At 42.6% G+C, this 17,641-nt stretch overlaps 1 protein-coding gene across 2 annotated transcripts in view; it reads left to right on the top strand.

Moving 5' to 3' along the window:
• The window catches only part of LOC103814800 (BMP/retinoic acid-inducible neural-specific protein 3), a 188,961-nt gene that overhangs the window by 92,872 nt on the left and 78,448 nt on the right, over positions 1-17,641 (top strand). The window contains exons 2-3 of one of the 2 annotated variants that reach the window (XM_009088418.4): positions 2,800-2,990; positions 12,526-12,716. In XM_009088418.4, coding sequence (XP_009086666.1) covers positions 2,800-2,990; positions 12,526-12,716 — 382 coding nt within the window. The remainder of the gene's footprint in view (positions 1-2,799; positions 2,991-12,525; positions 12,717-17,641) is intronic. The other variant, XM_050977475.1, reaches the window with a different exon arrangement.

The following is a 17,641-nucleotide window of genomic DNA, read 5'->3' as shown; positions in this document are numbered from 1 at the left end:
CTCTAAACCTACAGCAAAAATAATAATAATAAAAAAAAAAAAAAACAACAAAAAAACCAATCCTTCTGTAGCAAAAAACTGTGGAAGGATCTCCAATTTTCTTAAGCCAAACAAATATCTCTCAGTGACAGAGATAACCCAGTCCCTGGATTCAGTAAATAAAGGATTTGTAGTAGATTTCCCAACTTGGAAATTCTTCTGAATTTGTGAATTTGTCCTGGATGTGGCCATTGTTTCCAGTTTAACTCTCCCAGGAAAGGATTTGCTGCTTGTGGAGAAGGGCTGTGAGACATAATTTCTGAGCCCACTGTTGACAGAGAGACACCCAGGATGGCAATGGGCTCAGCCCAAGGTTAAGAGGGGATTCAGACAAGAGCTGCAATTACTTGCACAGATTGTATCCAACATTTAGAAAATTTTTCAGTTGCCCAGCATGAATTAAGAGCTCCAAAAACTGGAAACTGGAATTGGCAATGTTCAAACTGAAAATAGAATGGACCCTCTGTAGTTAAATGCCACAACAGATTGCAGAGGATTTCTGAGAAATCCTCAGAATTCCAGTCAGGATGAGATGTTTTTCTAGGGGACAGTCCCAAAGGTTTGACAGCAAGAGGTATTTGGGGGGTTCACTAAAAAGGGGGCAGGTTGAGGGGATTAGGGTGGTCTTCTCTGTCCTTAAATACTCACAATGAACATCAGATCAAGGGGGGCTGCAAACTGTCTTTTATAAGAATTGTATCTTTTCTGTTAATACTATGTTTGACCCTCAGCTCAGATAGAGAACTTAGAGCAAAAAACAAAAAACCCACAAACAAACAAAAAAAAAAAAAAAAAAAAAAAAAAAGGAAGATTTCTTTGTATTTTTTTTTTTGTGGTTTGGTTTGTTTTTCAGTTGAAAATTACATTTACAGTGCAGGGTAATTCACTGTTTTTAGTGTCTGCATGAATGTGATCCATATACACAATGAGGATTTTTTCACTTTACAGGCAAAAGATATTTGTGTGTAATTTTTTTCATTTCTCTCTACTCATATACAGTAGTTCCATAAAAATTGTAAATAGAAGTTAGAGGTGTTCTAGTTTCCTAACAGCAAAGGAAACTTGTGAGAGGAAACTTCAAAACCTGACAACTAAGATGGAAAACCCCCAATGAGAAAGCAATTCTCACATAGCAATTTAGCCCACTGGTGATGTGTAGAGTCTTTAAGAACTATGGGGTCTCGTTTAACCTCGTGCCCTTGACTGGTAAATCACATTAAATTTCAGTAATGTTACGGAAATCTCTCCCCACCATCATTCTTCACGTTTGTTTTTGATTAAAACGTGGCATCTGCCAGAATGTGTCTGAGAGGAAAGGCAGTTTGGATCTGGGAGAGAAAGAGGGGGGTGCTGGAAAGGGCTAAACACACAAATGTGTTTATCTGGGTTCTGCTGCTAACTGTGGACTTAAAAGAATTAAAAAATCCCAGTGTTTAGTATGTGTCACACAGCCCTGGCCATCCAGCTGCTGGCAGCCCTTGGTTCCTGGCATCCCTCAAACATTCTTCTTTTTGTTTTGCTGCATCTTTGATTCCTGCTTCTGTGTTAATTTTGGACATGAGTGTTTCTCTCTGTTTACCTGGGACCTTCAGCAGGACCTTGCAAGGTCGACAAGCTCTCTGCTTTTCCACCACCTTGTCCAAGAGGAATCCTAATTGGTGTGGCTGTGCAAAAAAACTCAACCAAGTGGTGCCTTGCACTTAATTCCCAGAGTCTGTAACCAAAACTGCTATTCCTGTATCTGGGAGAAGCCAGGTTACTGCCAGGGCTGTCTAGATTTGAGGACAAGGAGTCCTTCTCACTAATAGCTCTATCTGCTGTGTTAATTGGCAAGTAAATTAATAAAAGATGTGTTTATTGCTGGGCAGTGTGCTTGTTTGTTTTCCCTGCTGTCATTGATTTACTTTGGAGAGGAGAAGGAGGCAAGTCTTTGAGTTCACTTGTATCCCTCTTCCAATGGAAACATCATCATCCCTTTTTAGGAATCACTCTTTCTGTCTTTGTGTTTTCTCAAAATGGAGGCCAGAAGTATAGAAAACTGGAATTATCACAGGAAGGTCAAATGTGGAGTGGCAGTGTTTCCTTAAATTACCCACTTTATCTGGTTCTGTTCCTAAGTGACTTAACATCAAAAGGCAAAGAAGATGGGCTCTTTCTTGCTATGATTTTAAAATTTACCTTTTTCTGACAAAAATACCTGTTGCATCTGGTCCACATTTGGGCAAATCCTTGCTTTAATTGCAGTTTCTAACAAATTGTGTTGTTTTAGAGCTGAATTCACATCAGAGGCCACACAAAACCAACGGGAGCAGCAGCAACTTAAGTGTCTTCATTCTTATTTATGTCTTTCTTGTTGTGATTTTAAAATTTACCTTGTTCTTACAAAAATACCTGTTGCATCTGGTCCATATTTGGGGAAATCATTGCTTTAATTGCAGTTTCTACCAAATTTGGTTGTTTTAGAACTGTATTCACTTCAGAGGCCACACAAAACCAACGGGAGCAGCAGCAACTTAAGTGGCTTCGTTTTTATTTATTCCTTCCCCAACAATTATTTTATTATGGAGTACTTTCCCCACCTCTAATAAATAACCCTCGTTGCCTGTCCTGTCCATGACACATGACAGAGTATCCCTGTCAAGGCCCCTTGTAATTCCCAGCCAGTCGCCCCCAGCTACCCAGCAGAGCAGAGTCGTTTGCAAATGAAGGGCATTTGTCTGAATGACACATTTCTGAATGAGAACTGCTTTGTTTTCCCAGGGAGTTTGGCCGCTGGAAAGTAAACAATCTTGCTGTGGAAAGAAGAAATTTCCTTGGCTCCCCACTGCCGCTGGCCCCCGAGTTCTTCCGCAACATAAGGCTGCTGGGACGGCGCCCGACCCTCCAGCAGATCACAGAAAACCTGATCAAGAAATATGGGACACATTTCCTGCTCTCAGCTACCCTGGGAGGTAGGGTGAATTCATGGGAGTGTTGGGGGTGAGCTTGGTGGGGGTGGAGTGCTGGTCACATCTGTTCCTCCTCCGAGCTGCCAGGATGGGCAACGCTGGTGGTGGAAGCAGATTTTTCCCACTCTTGGGACTCCTTCTCTTTATTGGTGCTGGATAGAGAATTCTGTGCAGAAAAAGAGAAGAAACCCAGTTGCAAAGATGGGGGTGCTTTACCTGAGCTCCTGCTGTGCTGCCCCATGTCTTTTGGGGGTTTTCTCTGCACTGAGGTCATTAAGGAGAGTGACTTTTTTTTCTGTAAGTGGTCCTTGTAATTAACATAATAACACCCTACAGAAATATCAGGGTCCATTGCAATGCAGCCAGAAAACCAGTAACAAGTATTTCCAACAAATCTTTTAATTTATGAGACTTTTAAACTACTTTGTCCGTCGGAAAATCCCTGTATTGTCACTCTGCCCTTTTTAGAATTAGTCTGCACTTAACCAGTGGGAACTGCATTTTCAAAATGGGATGATGAGGCTTTGCCATGTCATTCCCATTACCTTAATGGAATCTGCATCTTTCAGTCCCCCCAGACTAATCTGGAAAGGGTAGCCCCATGGATAATTGGGATCCAGTCACCAGATGGATTGAAGAAATCCAGTGAAGAGGCCTAATGTTCAAAGGAGAGCATAAATTGTTCCGAATGAAAGATAATTAGTACCTGTGATTACCCATCCAGGCATTACACAATGAACTGACATTTCAGAAATGCAGCTCTATCCCATCGTGGGTGATAATATTAAAGATAATTCTGGTGATTGAGTGTCCTTCCAGCAGGACAGCCTTGTCGAAATCCTTTATTCACCTGAGGAATGGTTCTTTTTAATACCTTTCATAACTGAATCCCAGCCATTTGCAAAGGAAATGAGAGCCCTCCTGGTCTCTCTTGGCTGATAGCTGAGGTCTGTAACAACCCAAATGGCTCACAGAGGCTTCCTTTTGGAGGAGACCATCCTAGAAACATGAGGAATTTCTGTCTTGCTCTAGTTATTTTAAAAAATTAAGAGCTAATTTCTATCCTTATTTTGGGAAGAAGCACCTCTGCAGAGTTACCACTAGAATTTGAAGAACAATTTATGTGTCCTGACCAGCAATTTGTAACAAAAATCCCTGAATTTCTTTTAATTACTTTGAATATTTTTCCATGCAAACATGCTTATAAATGACTGATTTCTTGAGTATGGAACACGTGGCACATTTGAATAGGAAAACTAAATGCTGAAGAGAAAGAAAATGTTTCTTAAAATATAAAGCATCAGAACTAAATCTTTGGCTGCAGCATGCATCTCACTTCAAGGATCATCCAATGGTAAAAATAATTTTTCAGGACTGCTACCTATCTGCTAATTATTAACTAATGCAAATAGCAGTAGCTCCTCAGCCATGTGATGAAATTCATTGTCAAAGTGAAACTGGATCTAGCAGCTCTAGGAAAACAGTCTGACATGACCACAGCTGATCTCTACATTCAAAGCAGCAGCATCACACTGATCACCACAGAGCCACGGAGCTGACAACCTCCAGGAGGTCTGGACCTGAGGAAAACTCAAACTTCATGGCATTTCCTTGGAGGACATTTGAAAATTCTAGCTTAGACCTTCAGTACTCTCCCCAAAGCCTCAGGATTTGCTGCAGGGGAGCTGAGGCAGGGTGCCATTTTCTCACCTCAGAAAGGCTCTAAAAGACAGTAGCTGCCCCAGCCTTGCCCAAATTTTCACTCAGAGGGAGACAGTGTTGACTTTTGGGCTCTGTCACTGATTAATGAAGTCAAAGGGAGTTTTCATATTAACTTGGGGTTTGATTTAGGTCCCTAGTCTCAATTTTTAGGCATGATTTGAGGCACACCTGCTGCCTTCCATTATCACTGGATGGGTGCTGAATACTTTGAAAAATTGGTTCAATTACAATAATTACAGGGAATTAGTAATTTCTAAGAAAGCTTTCATGAGGTAGCTAATAAACCCATACTTTCCTGGATGTGTTAGTTCTCATTTTCAGGCTGGATTGAATGGGGATTCCCACAGATGCTTGTCCATATTTGATTAACACATAATTAGATTTTTTTTTTATTATTTTAATAATGTATTAGTACTTTCCCTTTAATTACAAGTTGTTTTATTGTGAAAGCTTGTCACTTGTGTAGCTTGTTAAAAGCAGAAGACCAAACGGACCGTGCACAGCACTTTTATCTAATGAATCCCCAATCATCTGTATTCATGGACAGAAAGGAGAACTTGGCAAGTGAACGAGGCTGTGATAAGATTTGTGTGCCTCTGTGACCGTTTGGTTTCCATACAGATCCCTTTTTGAGCATAAAGGGAACCCTTGCATATGGTTGTTTGTGAAACATCCCCTAGTCTTTATTCACAAACACAGAAATACACTCCTCAAGGGCGCCCAGAAATGAGAACCGAGGGACAGAAGTTCTATATTTCTTGCTGCCACAAGATAATGTGGAAAGTGACATTTCTCACTGCTTTTATTTCTCATGGAAATTTTATCTCCTTGTGCCACAATCCCAGAGTCCATAACGAGCTGCAGGATCGAAGGACCCTGTGTGACCCGGCAGACTGAGCCCTCGCTGTGACTTTCCCTCCTTCTTGCATTTATACTTTTTTGTTTTGCTTTTATACTTTCCTTTTCCTCCTGTCCACAAAAAATCAAGCAATGACGGTGCAGCTTGCTGGAGCTACACTTTAAAGCATTGCAAAAACCCAGATGTGAGCTTCAGAGCTGGAGGATGTTGGGAAGCTGTGGGATGGATGTAGGAGGACAAAACCAAATCCCTCCCGCTATAAAGACATTCCCTTTAATGCTGTTCCTGCAGAAAAGGCCGTTTAGCAAAGCAGTGGAGTTGGTGATGAGGATAATTAGCACAGCAAAAGATTGGCTCTTGTTTGGGTGAAGTGAGGCTGATTTGGGTGCTTTGCAAGATGAAGCCAGCAGGTTTTGCAAGCAGGAGCTCCTTGTACCTGCAAACTGCTCCGAATAAACCAGTTTTCAGGACAATGCCAAAGCCTCCTGTGAAACCACAACCTCGTTAGGCAACTGCCTGAGTGGTCACCTGAAACGTTCTGGGTCGATTTATTTTATTTTATGCTATTGTCAGTCATCTTTGCTCAAGGTGTTCCTTACCAGACCATCAATCCATTCAGCTCTCCGGGTCAGGAAACAGCCCTTGGTGTTGTTGAAGGCTTGGTGAATGGGAAGGAAAAGAGGTAGTTTTGTCTTCCATTGCACTCTCTCAAGGCAAGGTACAAACTTTTGGGAAGGAGGGCACAGTCTCAAATGACTGATGTGAGAAAGAACCTTGAAAATTTTGCATCAGATTTGCAAACGCCACTCACACCCCCCATCAGGGCATGTAAACCCCCCAGAATTTAAGGTTAAGGAACCCAAGGGGAGGAAAAAAAAAAGCACAGAACACATTAACTTTCTTTCCTCTCCCGTTTGCTTAATGAAGAAAAAATTTAAATCCTTAACCAGATGGTCTGTATAGAATTACCGTGCACTGTTATTCACTTGAACCATGGAAATGATACCACATCTGGCCTGACATTAATTTATATCGTTTTTGAGCCTGTGCATTTCCATCAGCATCTGCTTTAGTTTGGGAAAATGACCTGATAAAACCCTAATGGTGCCTTTGGTGATCCAGACAGGAACAGATTTTCCACTAGCTGGTAGTAACTGGTGTATTTATTTAGGTGAAGTTATTTGGGTAGTAGCTGAGGTATTTTATTTAATCAGAAACCTCTGAGGAGTTCATGGACCAAAGTCCTTTAGTCCTGTGTAAGAAGAGAGGGCTCTCAGTAGGCATCTGTGGGTAGTGCTCAGCTGTAGCTACCTTGGAGTGCTGTCCTTTTATTCCTATTTCCTCTCTCTCTCTGCCATGAAGTGATGGGAACTGCTTGGATCACTGCCTTTTCCTATCACTCCCCAGTCTACAGATGAAAATATGAAACATCAAGGCCTATAATGCCTTTATTTTTCCAAAGATGTGGGTACAGGCAAACAGTCTCTCAACAACTGAGGGAGAAAATAGCACTAACTATCTAAATCATATGAATATGTATGGTTATGTACTAAAAAAATAGATTTACTCCTTCAATAGATGGTTATATTTAGTTACAGTTGTTACAGCATTATTCCAATTCCACCGTGTTGACGGGGATTTGCATTATTAGTTTAAATAATTAATAATGTAAATAATTTAAATAATTCCTGAATATGCTTTTAAGACGAAGGCAAAATTAATTTCTAATTTCTGAATACCATTGTTACTTAGGAGCCTTACATCTGAATGGTCTCCGACAGGCTGTATATCTGGGTAAATTTCTATATACTTATTTTATTTTATTATTTTATTTTAAACAGTGTGTGTTGTTGGGACCTAGTTAAATTTATAAATATACATCATTGTTGTCTTAGATAGCAAAGGTTCTAACATCATCATAGTACGAGGATTTCATATTATCAGAGCTTCATATCTTCTTGATCTTGCTCACAGGCAGCTCCTCTACACACTGACTTCTCCAGGTCCTGGCAGTAATCTGACTCTCCTCACTCCTCTTTCCTTACTCTTATATAGCACTAGTTCTTATTGATTGCAGGTGTGGCCTGTTAAGATCAGGCCCCCCTCCAATCTTCAGCAACTGAGCCAGCTGCAACTCATTGGGCTTGCAAGATCACCCTCTACAATTCCCCCTTTTTCTTTTTAACCACAGAGCTGCAGCATTTCCAGAAGTACATATTCAAATAAATTAAGATTATTACATATTTGTATACTTCGTTTAGAATTAAGAGTTATACAAATGTTCAAACCAGCATGTTACAGCACAGACAGATATATATTTCTAAATATTAGTTCAGTTCTACAGCTTTTCCCAATTTACAAAAGCACTTATCTTCAAGGTCTTTTACACTCATATTTAGCAAACACCAATAGCTGTAATTGATATATTTTGCCAATAGTTTAGTGTTCCAGTCCTGTTCCCAAATCCATGGGGTTACTTGGTCAAATCCAGTTTCCTCCAAATCCATGGGTCCTCCCATATCCATGGGGCAATACAGTTTAGTCCCGAATCACGTCGGGGTCACCATTTGTTGTCTTAGGTAACAAAGGTTCTATCATCATCATAGTATGAGGATTTCATATTATCAGAGCTTCATACCTTCTTGATGTTGCTCACAGGCAGCTCCTCTACACACTGACTGTTCCAGGTCCTGGCAGTAATCTGACTCTCCTCACTCCTCTTTCCTTACTCTTATATAGCACTAGTTCTTATTGATTGCAGGTGTGGCCTGTTAAGATCAGGCCCACCTCCAATCTTCAGCAACTGACCCAGCTGCAACTTATTGGGCTTGCAAGATCACCCTCTACACATCATGGACAATATGTTCTTATAAACCTGGCAAGAATTAAAAATTGAAGTTAAATTATAAGCTTGCAGGGGTGGTGGGGACACGAGTGGACAATTATATTGCAGGGCTGGTGGGGACAGGAGTGGACACTGTGGTAAGGTCAGTGAAGAGCATGAACATCAGTGCCCTGCCCCTGCAGGGACATTCTGTCGGGGACAGCCCCCCCATGGCAATAAAACATCCCTGTAGTGACTGAGAGCTCCTTGAACCACCCAGCTGGGCTATGTAGAATTGTTTTGTGAGCCATAATTGTGTGTTTCCACCCTACTTCCTTTAAACCTGAGAAAGTGAAGTTTAGTGTCTCTTGAATTTTGAGGAGGAGAGCAAATGCTGCTTTCAGAGCTTGTGAAAAGCACAGCTGGGAGGATTTGCTGCTGAATAATCATGTTTTATAAATGTTCACTGTCATTACTCCTTTTCAATTCTTAAAATTCATCACCTTGTTTTCTAAATCACACTTGTTTTTAGCTGATGCTTGGATGTCTTCTTAGCCTGTTTTATGGTGGCAGACAGTAACCAGTGAAAAACAAGATTCCTCCATGTTTTCAATGTGTGACAAAAGAATCTCTTTTGGCACGGGTTTAACTTTCTCCAAATGAACTTAAATCTCAAATTGCCTTCCCCAAATCTGAGTTGGCAGTGTTACTTCCCAAAGCCTGGAGCTCTGGGGGCTGAAGGGAGCCCTTTCAGAGTTCTGCAGGGACAGGGGTGCCTAAGCACCAATGTACAGGGAGTCCAGTTTTTCCAGAATAGCTCAGTCAGCTCTGACAGATGAAAAAATCTGTGAAAAGTCTTTTGGGCAGCAAATATTTTTGAGCAGCCCCTGATGGCACCTGCTGGTAGCACAGTGCCTGGGAGTGCCAGTGATGAGCCAGGGTGTGTGATACAGACACCTCTGGTGTGAGATGCCATGAAAGCATTCAAAGTCCTTTCAGTCTGGTTACAGAGAATGAAAACCCAAACATATCTGTCAGGGTGTGGGGATGATGCCTTGTGAAGGCTGACCTAGAACAGAGGCTGGGCAGAGTTAAAGAATAAAGCAGGGATTTATTAAAAGCCCTCAATGGATCCACCTTGGGCAGCACCAGAGCCCAGCCAGGGCTGTACCCAAGGTGAACCAAAATGGTCACAAAAAATGCACAACTGCTCGCAGGGTCTCTCACTTTTATAAGTTCTGCCCCATTTGCATCTTGGAGTTCATTGTCCAGTTCCAGCTTTAGGTTATGAAGTCCCATCCTTCTTGTTTTTCTCTCTTCAGCCCTCATTGTTTGTGCTCCTGGGCTGAGATTTGGATCATTTGTCCTTGGTGCCCAGCTGGAGCAGGAATTGTTTTGTCTCCCTGCTCTGTGAAGCTACTATCCCTTGATATGAAGCTCAGAACTCCACACCAAAGCAGCACAGAACCTGAAAAATACAAAAGCTAAAGCCTGAGGCATCAGGGACAGAGCCTGCAGGGCTGGGGGTGCCAGGGGATCCTGCCAGCCAGAACACAGCCAGCAGCCACTGCCATGGAAAGTGTGGGGTCGAGCAAATGAGGCAAATAGGGTGATGTGGTAACTCTGACGTGGTACAAACCTTCCTTTCCTGAGATGTTCTAATCAAAGAAAAGCATCACAACACACAGCCCTGTCCTTTCCAAGGTTTGTTTGTTTTTGAAATGGGAGTTTTTGTTGCAGTTCTGCTGTCTGCTCCCAGAGAGCAGGGAACAGGAAAATGCCTGAGATTTTTTTTTTATATGAACAAAACTCAACAAGCTCTGCTTAAGTAATAATATAATTTGTGATAATGAAGCACAAAGAACCTCAAAAAAAATTTTTTTAATCTTTCCCAGAGATTTTCTGCAGCTTTAAGTCCTTGTTTTCTTTGCCCTTGCAATTCATTACATTTTCAGTGGAGAGGTGGTTGACCTTGCAAAAGCAACTTTAACCTAAATAAACTACCTCAGACCTCTGGAAAAGGGGAAAGCATGGAGAGAAAGCTCCTAGAAAAATTTTGCACTTAATCTGTGCAGCCTGAACTGGTTGCTGGCACAACATTCACCCTCTGAGTTCTGCTGTTGTCTTCTCTGATACCACAGAACCATGGCATGGTCTGGGCTGGAAGGCAGCCTTGGCTGGGTTCCTCCAAGCCCCATCCAGCCTGGCCTTGGGCACTGCCAGGGATCCAGGGGCAGCCACAGCTTCTCTGGGCACCCTGTGCCAGGGCCTGCCCACCCTCTCAGGGAACAATTCTCTCCTAAAATCTGTTCTAAACCATTTCCTTGCCTCTCCACAAACAGCTGCACAAAGCCCAGGACCCATGGCTCAAACCTCAGCCCACTCCAGTGCTTCTGATCCCAGAAACACCTTTGGTTGTGGCTGGAGTGGCAGGGCAGGTTGTGACAAGTCAGGTTTTATTGCATGGGCATACTGAATGCCAGCACAGCTGGAACCCAGATCAGGTTCTGACGGCAGATGTCTCCCAGGGGACAGGTCATTAGAGTCTGCTGTGCTTTCCCAGTTCCCTCCTCACTGCAGTTGTGAACCTTTGTCCACATATTACAGCAGAAAGATGAAATAATTGGGTGGGGAAGTCCTGGTACTTAAGGAGGCTGTGCTAATTCCTGGTTCTTTGGAGCTTCAGGCAATTAATTCCTGCATTGATGACTCCATGCACAAAATAATGACCCATTAGGAAACTGTAGGAGGAGAAGCATAAATGTAGTGGTGGAAACCGAGGTTAGCTCCAGCTGGAACAGCCACCTGTCCCTCCCAGGACAAGAGGAATATTCTGGACAAGCCCTGCAAGTCCAATTAGATAAAAAGCTGCTGTATAATGCAAGTTTTGCCTGTGTAAGGTCTGAAGGGCTTGTCTGTCCTCTGAATTTCTGAGAGACTGGGAAACACACAGTGTGCCCTGGGGAGCAAGGAGTGTGCTCGTGTTAACCAAAGACAAATTTTGTGAGTCAGACTTTGCCAGCAGAGGTGATCTCCTGCACAGAGGCACACCTTCCTCACTTAGCATTGCTCACCACCAAGATTAGCTCCCTTTGAAGATGATGTCATGTTTTCATCCTAGATTTTTATCCTACAGCTAGTACTTTTTGGCACATAATCCCATCTGAAGTTGGCATCCTCTGCACGGGCACGGTGCCACTGCAGCAGATGGGTGAGCAGTGAAAGTAGCACAAGTGGCAAGGCAGACCTTAGCAGGGGAACTTCCTTTCCAGGAACTAGGAAAAGGCACTCAGTGGAGTTGTTCAGCACCTAAAATCCAGGTATAATGACATTATTAATCAATTGTTGAGCTAAATGTTGAAGGATGCAGGTTACCAAACACACTCTCAGAGAGTGAGGAAATTTACTTCTGTCCAATTTATTTTGGACATAAATTGCAAAGAAGAAAATACTGGGTCCAGAAATTGCTTTTCCAATTTGTTTTGTGATGTAAAGGGTTTTGCCTAAACACTCTACTAAATGAATGAATTCTTGCTTAGCCTGAAACACAGGAGAGTATATCCATGAACTAGATGATAAACATGGAAAGTTTGACAGGACCAGTAGGTGCTTTCTGAAAATGTTCCTAAGAACTCACTCAGTTGAGCAAGTCAGAATTTTGGGTTTCAATAATCTTACAGAAACTAAAATTTCTGATTTCAACAGTATTTATCCACGTCTCTACAAAGAGATAGGAAGTGAGAAATCCACAACACAAGGTGCCGGAGCTTCTATTTTCTTTTGGAAAAACACCAACTTTCTGAAACCCCCACATTTTTCAGTTGCAGAAACTTGTTTCAAGGCAACTGCTCTATCAGATTTCAGGCACTGCTGAATTGATTAAAAAGCACATGGTTGCTCACAACAAGGTGTAACAAGGTGCCTTTCTTCCAAAATCAGCTATGAGAGAAGGAAACCAACAAACACCTCAAGTATTACACTGGTTTCATTTTCTTTTATGCCAACACAGAACACTACAGAAAGACTTTATTAAGTGACCTTGGGGATAAACATATTTTGTATGTTCTTCCAGTTGAATGTTTACAAAATCTCTCTGTACTGATGCCTGCTGGGGCTTCTCTCTCCCTGCCCAGGAGAGGAGTCGCTCACCATTTTTGTGGACAAACGGAAGCTGAGCAAGAGGTCAGAAGGGAGCGACCCCAGTGCCAACAGCTCTGTGGTGACCCTGGAGACCCTGCACCAGCTGGCAGCCTCCTACTTCATCGACAGGGACAGCACCCTGCGCCGGCTGCACCACATCCAGATCGCCTCCACCGCCATCAAGGTAGGGACAGCGGCACCGTCACCTCCCCTGAAAATCCTCTCTGCCCAGGGTTTTCTCCTGGGAAGCTGAGAGGCCTCAGAAAAGAAGGAAAAAAAGAATTATCTGATTGCTTGGGAATGTGGTCTGGAGATTGTTTACCAACAGGTGCCTCTTTGATTGGTTCCATGTGAATTGTTTTAAATTAATGGCCAATCTCAGCCAGCTGTGTCAGACTCTCTGGGTCAATCAGGAGCTCTCATTATCATTCTTGTTTAGCCTTCTGATGCATCCTTTCTCTTTCTCTAGTATAGTTTTAGTATACCATTTCTTTTAATATAATATATATTATAAAATAATAAATCAGCCTTCTGAGAACATGGAGTCAGATTCTCACGTTGTCTTACATAGCAACAGTTCCATCATCATCATAGTATGAGGATTTCATATTATCAGAGCTTCATACCTTCTTGATGTTCCTCACAGGCAGCTCCTCTACACACTGACTTCTCCAGGTCCTGGCAGTAATCTGACTCTCCTCACTCCTCTTTCCTTACTCTTATATAGCACCAGTTCTTATTGATTGCAGGTGTGGCCTGTTAAGATCAGGCCCACCTCCAATCTTCAGCAACTGACCCAGCTGCAACTCACTGGGGGCCAAGATCACCCTCTACATTCTCATCTCTCACCTCATCCTGGGGACCCTCACAAACACCACCACATGACAGCTCCAGGGCCCACGTCCAGGGGAGATCCCAGCTTCACCAGCTCCTCTGGAAGTGTGGTTTGATTGGTAATTGTTAGCAGAATAATCAGTTTTATTCTCTCTTTTTTGCTCAAATCAAAGAGTTTGATTTATAAGGGAGGTGCTGACCTGGCAGAGGGTCTAAAGATGTGCTAGAGATATTAGTGATGAATAATTGGTACAGAAGTGTTTATAGAAGTGTTTGGTCATTGGGACAACCTGATGAACATGTGTGACCAGTACCTCCATTTACAGGTGTATTTATTTTCTCATACGTCTTTCTTTTTCTTATTTTATTTATTTATTTATTTATTTAAGACATAGTTATTGTACTCCTGTGCTTGAATTCCTTTTCTTTTAAAATGACCTTTGGAACAGCTTGGAGCTCTTGGCTATAAGGTTTTATGGAGATGCATTATTTTCTGTTAGGAAGTAGTTCTAGCACAGTTTGTCAGTCAAAGCAGCCTCTGTGCTGACTGCTGCTGCTCACTCCTAGCTCTGGAGGATGTTTGGCCAAGATCAGTGTCCCAGGTAGGACACAAAGCTACAATGTCCTCCTCAGGAGATCTCTAGTCTTATGTTACTCATTTGAAATATCCTCTCCCAGTTCATTTCCAGCTTTGAAGGGCAAACAGAATTGTAACTTGCAGTTGAATGTGCAGTAATAATGAAACTCTTGATGTAAGATGTGATTTAGGATTCTTTCTGCTCATTGGATCCTTCCACTGGTAACCAAGATCTTCATTAAAGGCACCTGAAACCAGATACAATTCCCAACTGCCTTAGCTGTCACTCAAGGAATTATAAATTTACTTCCTCGGAAGTGCCTTTACTGGGAGAAGGACACAAGCAGGTTTTGTGGCTCCAGGGCACATGTCCAGTTTGGCTGCTGGTCCCTGGAGGATATTCCCAAGGTCCCATCCATCCTGGAGTGGTGCCATGGCAGCTCAGGGCTGGCCATCTGCTGGTGCCAGAGTTGGGCTGAGAGTGCAGCAGAACAAACCCAGGTTTGGCTGAGGCTGCCCATCTCATCACCTGGTCTTGGAGGCTGTGGCAAGGTGGGATTGGAGTCTTCTCCAGGCAGCTACTGATGGACAAGGGGAAATGGCCTCAGGTTGTTCCCAGGTAGGTTCAGGATGGATTTTAGGAACAATTTCTGCCCTTAAAGCATGGTGAGGCATTGGAAGGGGCTCTCCAGGGCAGTGCTGGAGTCCCCATCCTTGGAGGTGTTCAAGTGAGTGGATGAGATGTGGATCGATTGACAGAGTGGTTGGAAGGTTGATGCTCTTGGAGGACTTTTCAACCTTAAAGGTTGAATTGTCTGATCCTCATTGCAGACCATGGTACCACCCACCCCTCAGATGTGACCTACCTTCACAACCTGACTTCATTGTGTAGATGGACAACAACCCTTGAAACCAGCCCCCTTCCACATGCAAAAATTCCTTCCATGTGAAGATAACTGGTGACTGCAACCAGTGGCAGAACACAGAGACAAAACACTGCCTGAAAGAAATCTGCCCTTTCTGGCCACTGAAATATTTCAAAGAAAATTTGTGCCACAATGCAAAATTCAACCCTGCCAGCCTACAATTTACAGAGTGACCTTCTGCATGTCCCAAGATTTCTACAACCACTACAAATGAAAGCTTTCTCTCCAGCCTCCTGCTGAAGTGGATGCAAACCAAGTGCTGGTCCACCAGCAAATCTGATTTGGTTAATTGGCAGCAGGAGCCTCCAGGAAATGGTTCTCACATCAGATGCACCAGTGCTGATAAATGAAAGCCTGGCTTCTCTCACCGCTTTCATTGAGAGGCTGGGAACATTTGCAAGACAAATTTCTACTGTCAGAACACTTAATTGAACAAAAAACCTGTTTCTGTTGAAATGCAGGAGCACAAAACCAGCCAAGGAAGGCTTTTTTTTTGTTTTTTTTTTTTGTTCTATATGCACAGGTTTTTTGAAAGACTGCTGTTTTTAAATTGGAAAACCATCAAGAAGTTTTAGATCCAGGGTGTAAGTAGCACACTTGAAGGTTATTCATTAATCTTCAATCAGGTGTATACTGACAGCTGAGTTGGAGTATTCCATACAGCTGCTGGACCAGATCTCTGTCCCAGCTTGAGGGTTGGCTTGGGAGAAGTGACAGCCTGAAGGACCTGGGGACCAGGGTGACACTCAGAGCCCTCCCTCCTGTGCTGCTGCAGGGAGGAGTGACCCCAGTGCTTGTTACACCAGATTCCTGAGCAGCTTTCCAAGTCCCAGTGTCACCAAAACTGTGGGAAAAACAAAAGCTCTGCAACATCACTTTCAGTGTTAGAGAATTAAGGCATTACTTTGTTCTGGAGAATTACAGCATGACTTTATTCTGGACAGGATGCTGTCCGGGAACAGAAATAAATTCATCCACGTGTTGCAGAGTAAATAATTCCAACACACATGGCTCTTTGCCAGACTTTTCACAGACTTATACAGACAAAACCCAGAGAAATTCATTGGTTTGATGTTCATTGGTCCCAAATTACACAATTCTCAATATTTGGGTTCCTGTGGGTATTGATTCCTTCACCTTCAATGCTAACTAGATCCTCACGTGCTGCTCCCAGGCTGCAGATGTTAAAACATCAGGACTCACCCAGGCAACAGACTCTTTTACAAAGAAACTTTAATTCCTTTCCCTTGGGAAAAGACAAACAAACCCCCAGACCAAAGTTAGATAGAAATGTTAAAATTTAATCATTTCCAACATCAGCACCTCCCCTGTCTGGTGTGGCTCACCACAGCTCTGCTCAAAGCCTTCCTCTTTTGGATGGATTTGCCAAAGGAGCCCAAGGAAAGCTTGGCATAACTCCCTTTTGACAGCATCAAAGAAATCCAAGATAAAGGCATTGCAACAGGTTGAGAAATCCCTAAAGCTCTGAAGTAATATTAGAAGTTTTCCTAGCAGTCATTATTGATTGCTGATTAGCAACAACAACAACAGAATCATGCTCAGGACCTAGTTAGTGTGTGATACTGTCATTTTTTATTCATTTTGGGTGGCTTTTTCATATGCAGTACTCTAGGCTCTACCATACTAACAAGAGCTGTTTATATTTTAGGAAGAGAGAGCTGAGAGTACCAAAAATGTTTCATATAACTCGTGCTCTTACTAGGAAGAACATAACCACCCTCTTGGGAATGCATGTCAGAATAAACCAACCAAACAAAAATATGATATGGAACAGAAAAGACTAAAAACACAGATCAGAAGCCCTGACATCTGCAGTTAAATCAGGGCACTCTGGTGCACAAATGAAATCTGCCACCCAAGTTCCTGGAGTTTGGGGATTCTAAATGAACAGGAATAATTTGCTTTGCTATTTGACTTATTGTTTGTCACATTTCCTGTGATGATGGGCAATCTGGAACTGCAGCAGGAGTCAGGGAAAAATAGCACAACTCCTTGCACACCTACATGTTTTCTGATTGTCATCCTCAGAGGCTGCTCTCTTGATGGCTGGGACACCTCTAAAATATTATTTGAGAAGAGAGATTACAAATACAGTTTCTTTCCTCCAAAACCACACAGCCCCCCACAAACAAAGCCAATGTGTGTTCCTTCTTTTTCCCCCCGGATTGGTATAAGAATCCCTTTTCAGGTTAGACTACATCACTCTCACACCTCTTTTTCTTTCCATTTCTAGGAAAAAAAATTGCATATTTTCTCCTAAAAAAAGAGATAATTTTTATCCACACGTGACGTATCTTCTAAACAAATGATTACATTAATTCTGTGTCCTTTCTTGCAATTTTTTTGTTTCTTCTGCTGCCCATGAATCCTTAAAAGTAGGATTGAGGCTGCTGCTGCTGGAGGCTTTGCATTAATCATGCAGACAATCCGCTGCATATTCCACATTAAAAGAGGTAACATCATCCCGTGGCAACATTTTCTGACTGGAAATCAAAATGTCCATGGGAAGAGCCCATAGCTTGCATCAATATTTAACAGATTCCGAAGTCCCTGACACATACATTCTTTCAATGTGATTTTAGCACATGCATTTCCGTGCAAGTGCTCAAGCTCATGTGCTAAATCAACAGTTTGGAGCCTCCAGGGCCTCTCTGGAAGCTCACCAGGTGCCTGAGGGCTGTGTCTCATTTGCATAACATTTACATGAACATACAGCCTGTTGTGTTTGAAATATGACACGTCCAACATCAC

Source organism: Serinus canaria, chromosome 8 (assembly GCF_022539315.1).
Source record: "Serinus canaria isolate serCan28SL12 chromosome 8, serCan2020, whole genome shotgun sequence".
Lineage (NCBI taxonomy): Eukaryota > Metazoa > Chordata > Aves > Passeriformes > Fringillidae > Serinus > Serinus canaria.
This window is presented reverse-complemented; position numbering and strand designations above follow the sequence as displayed.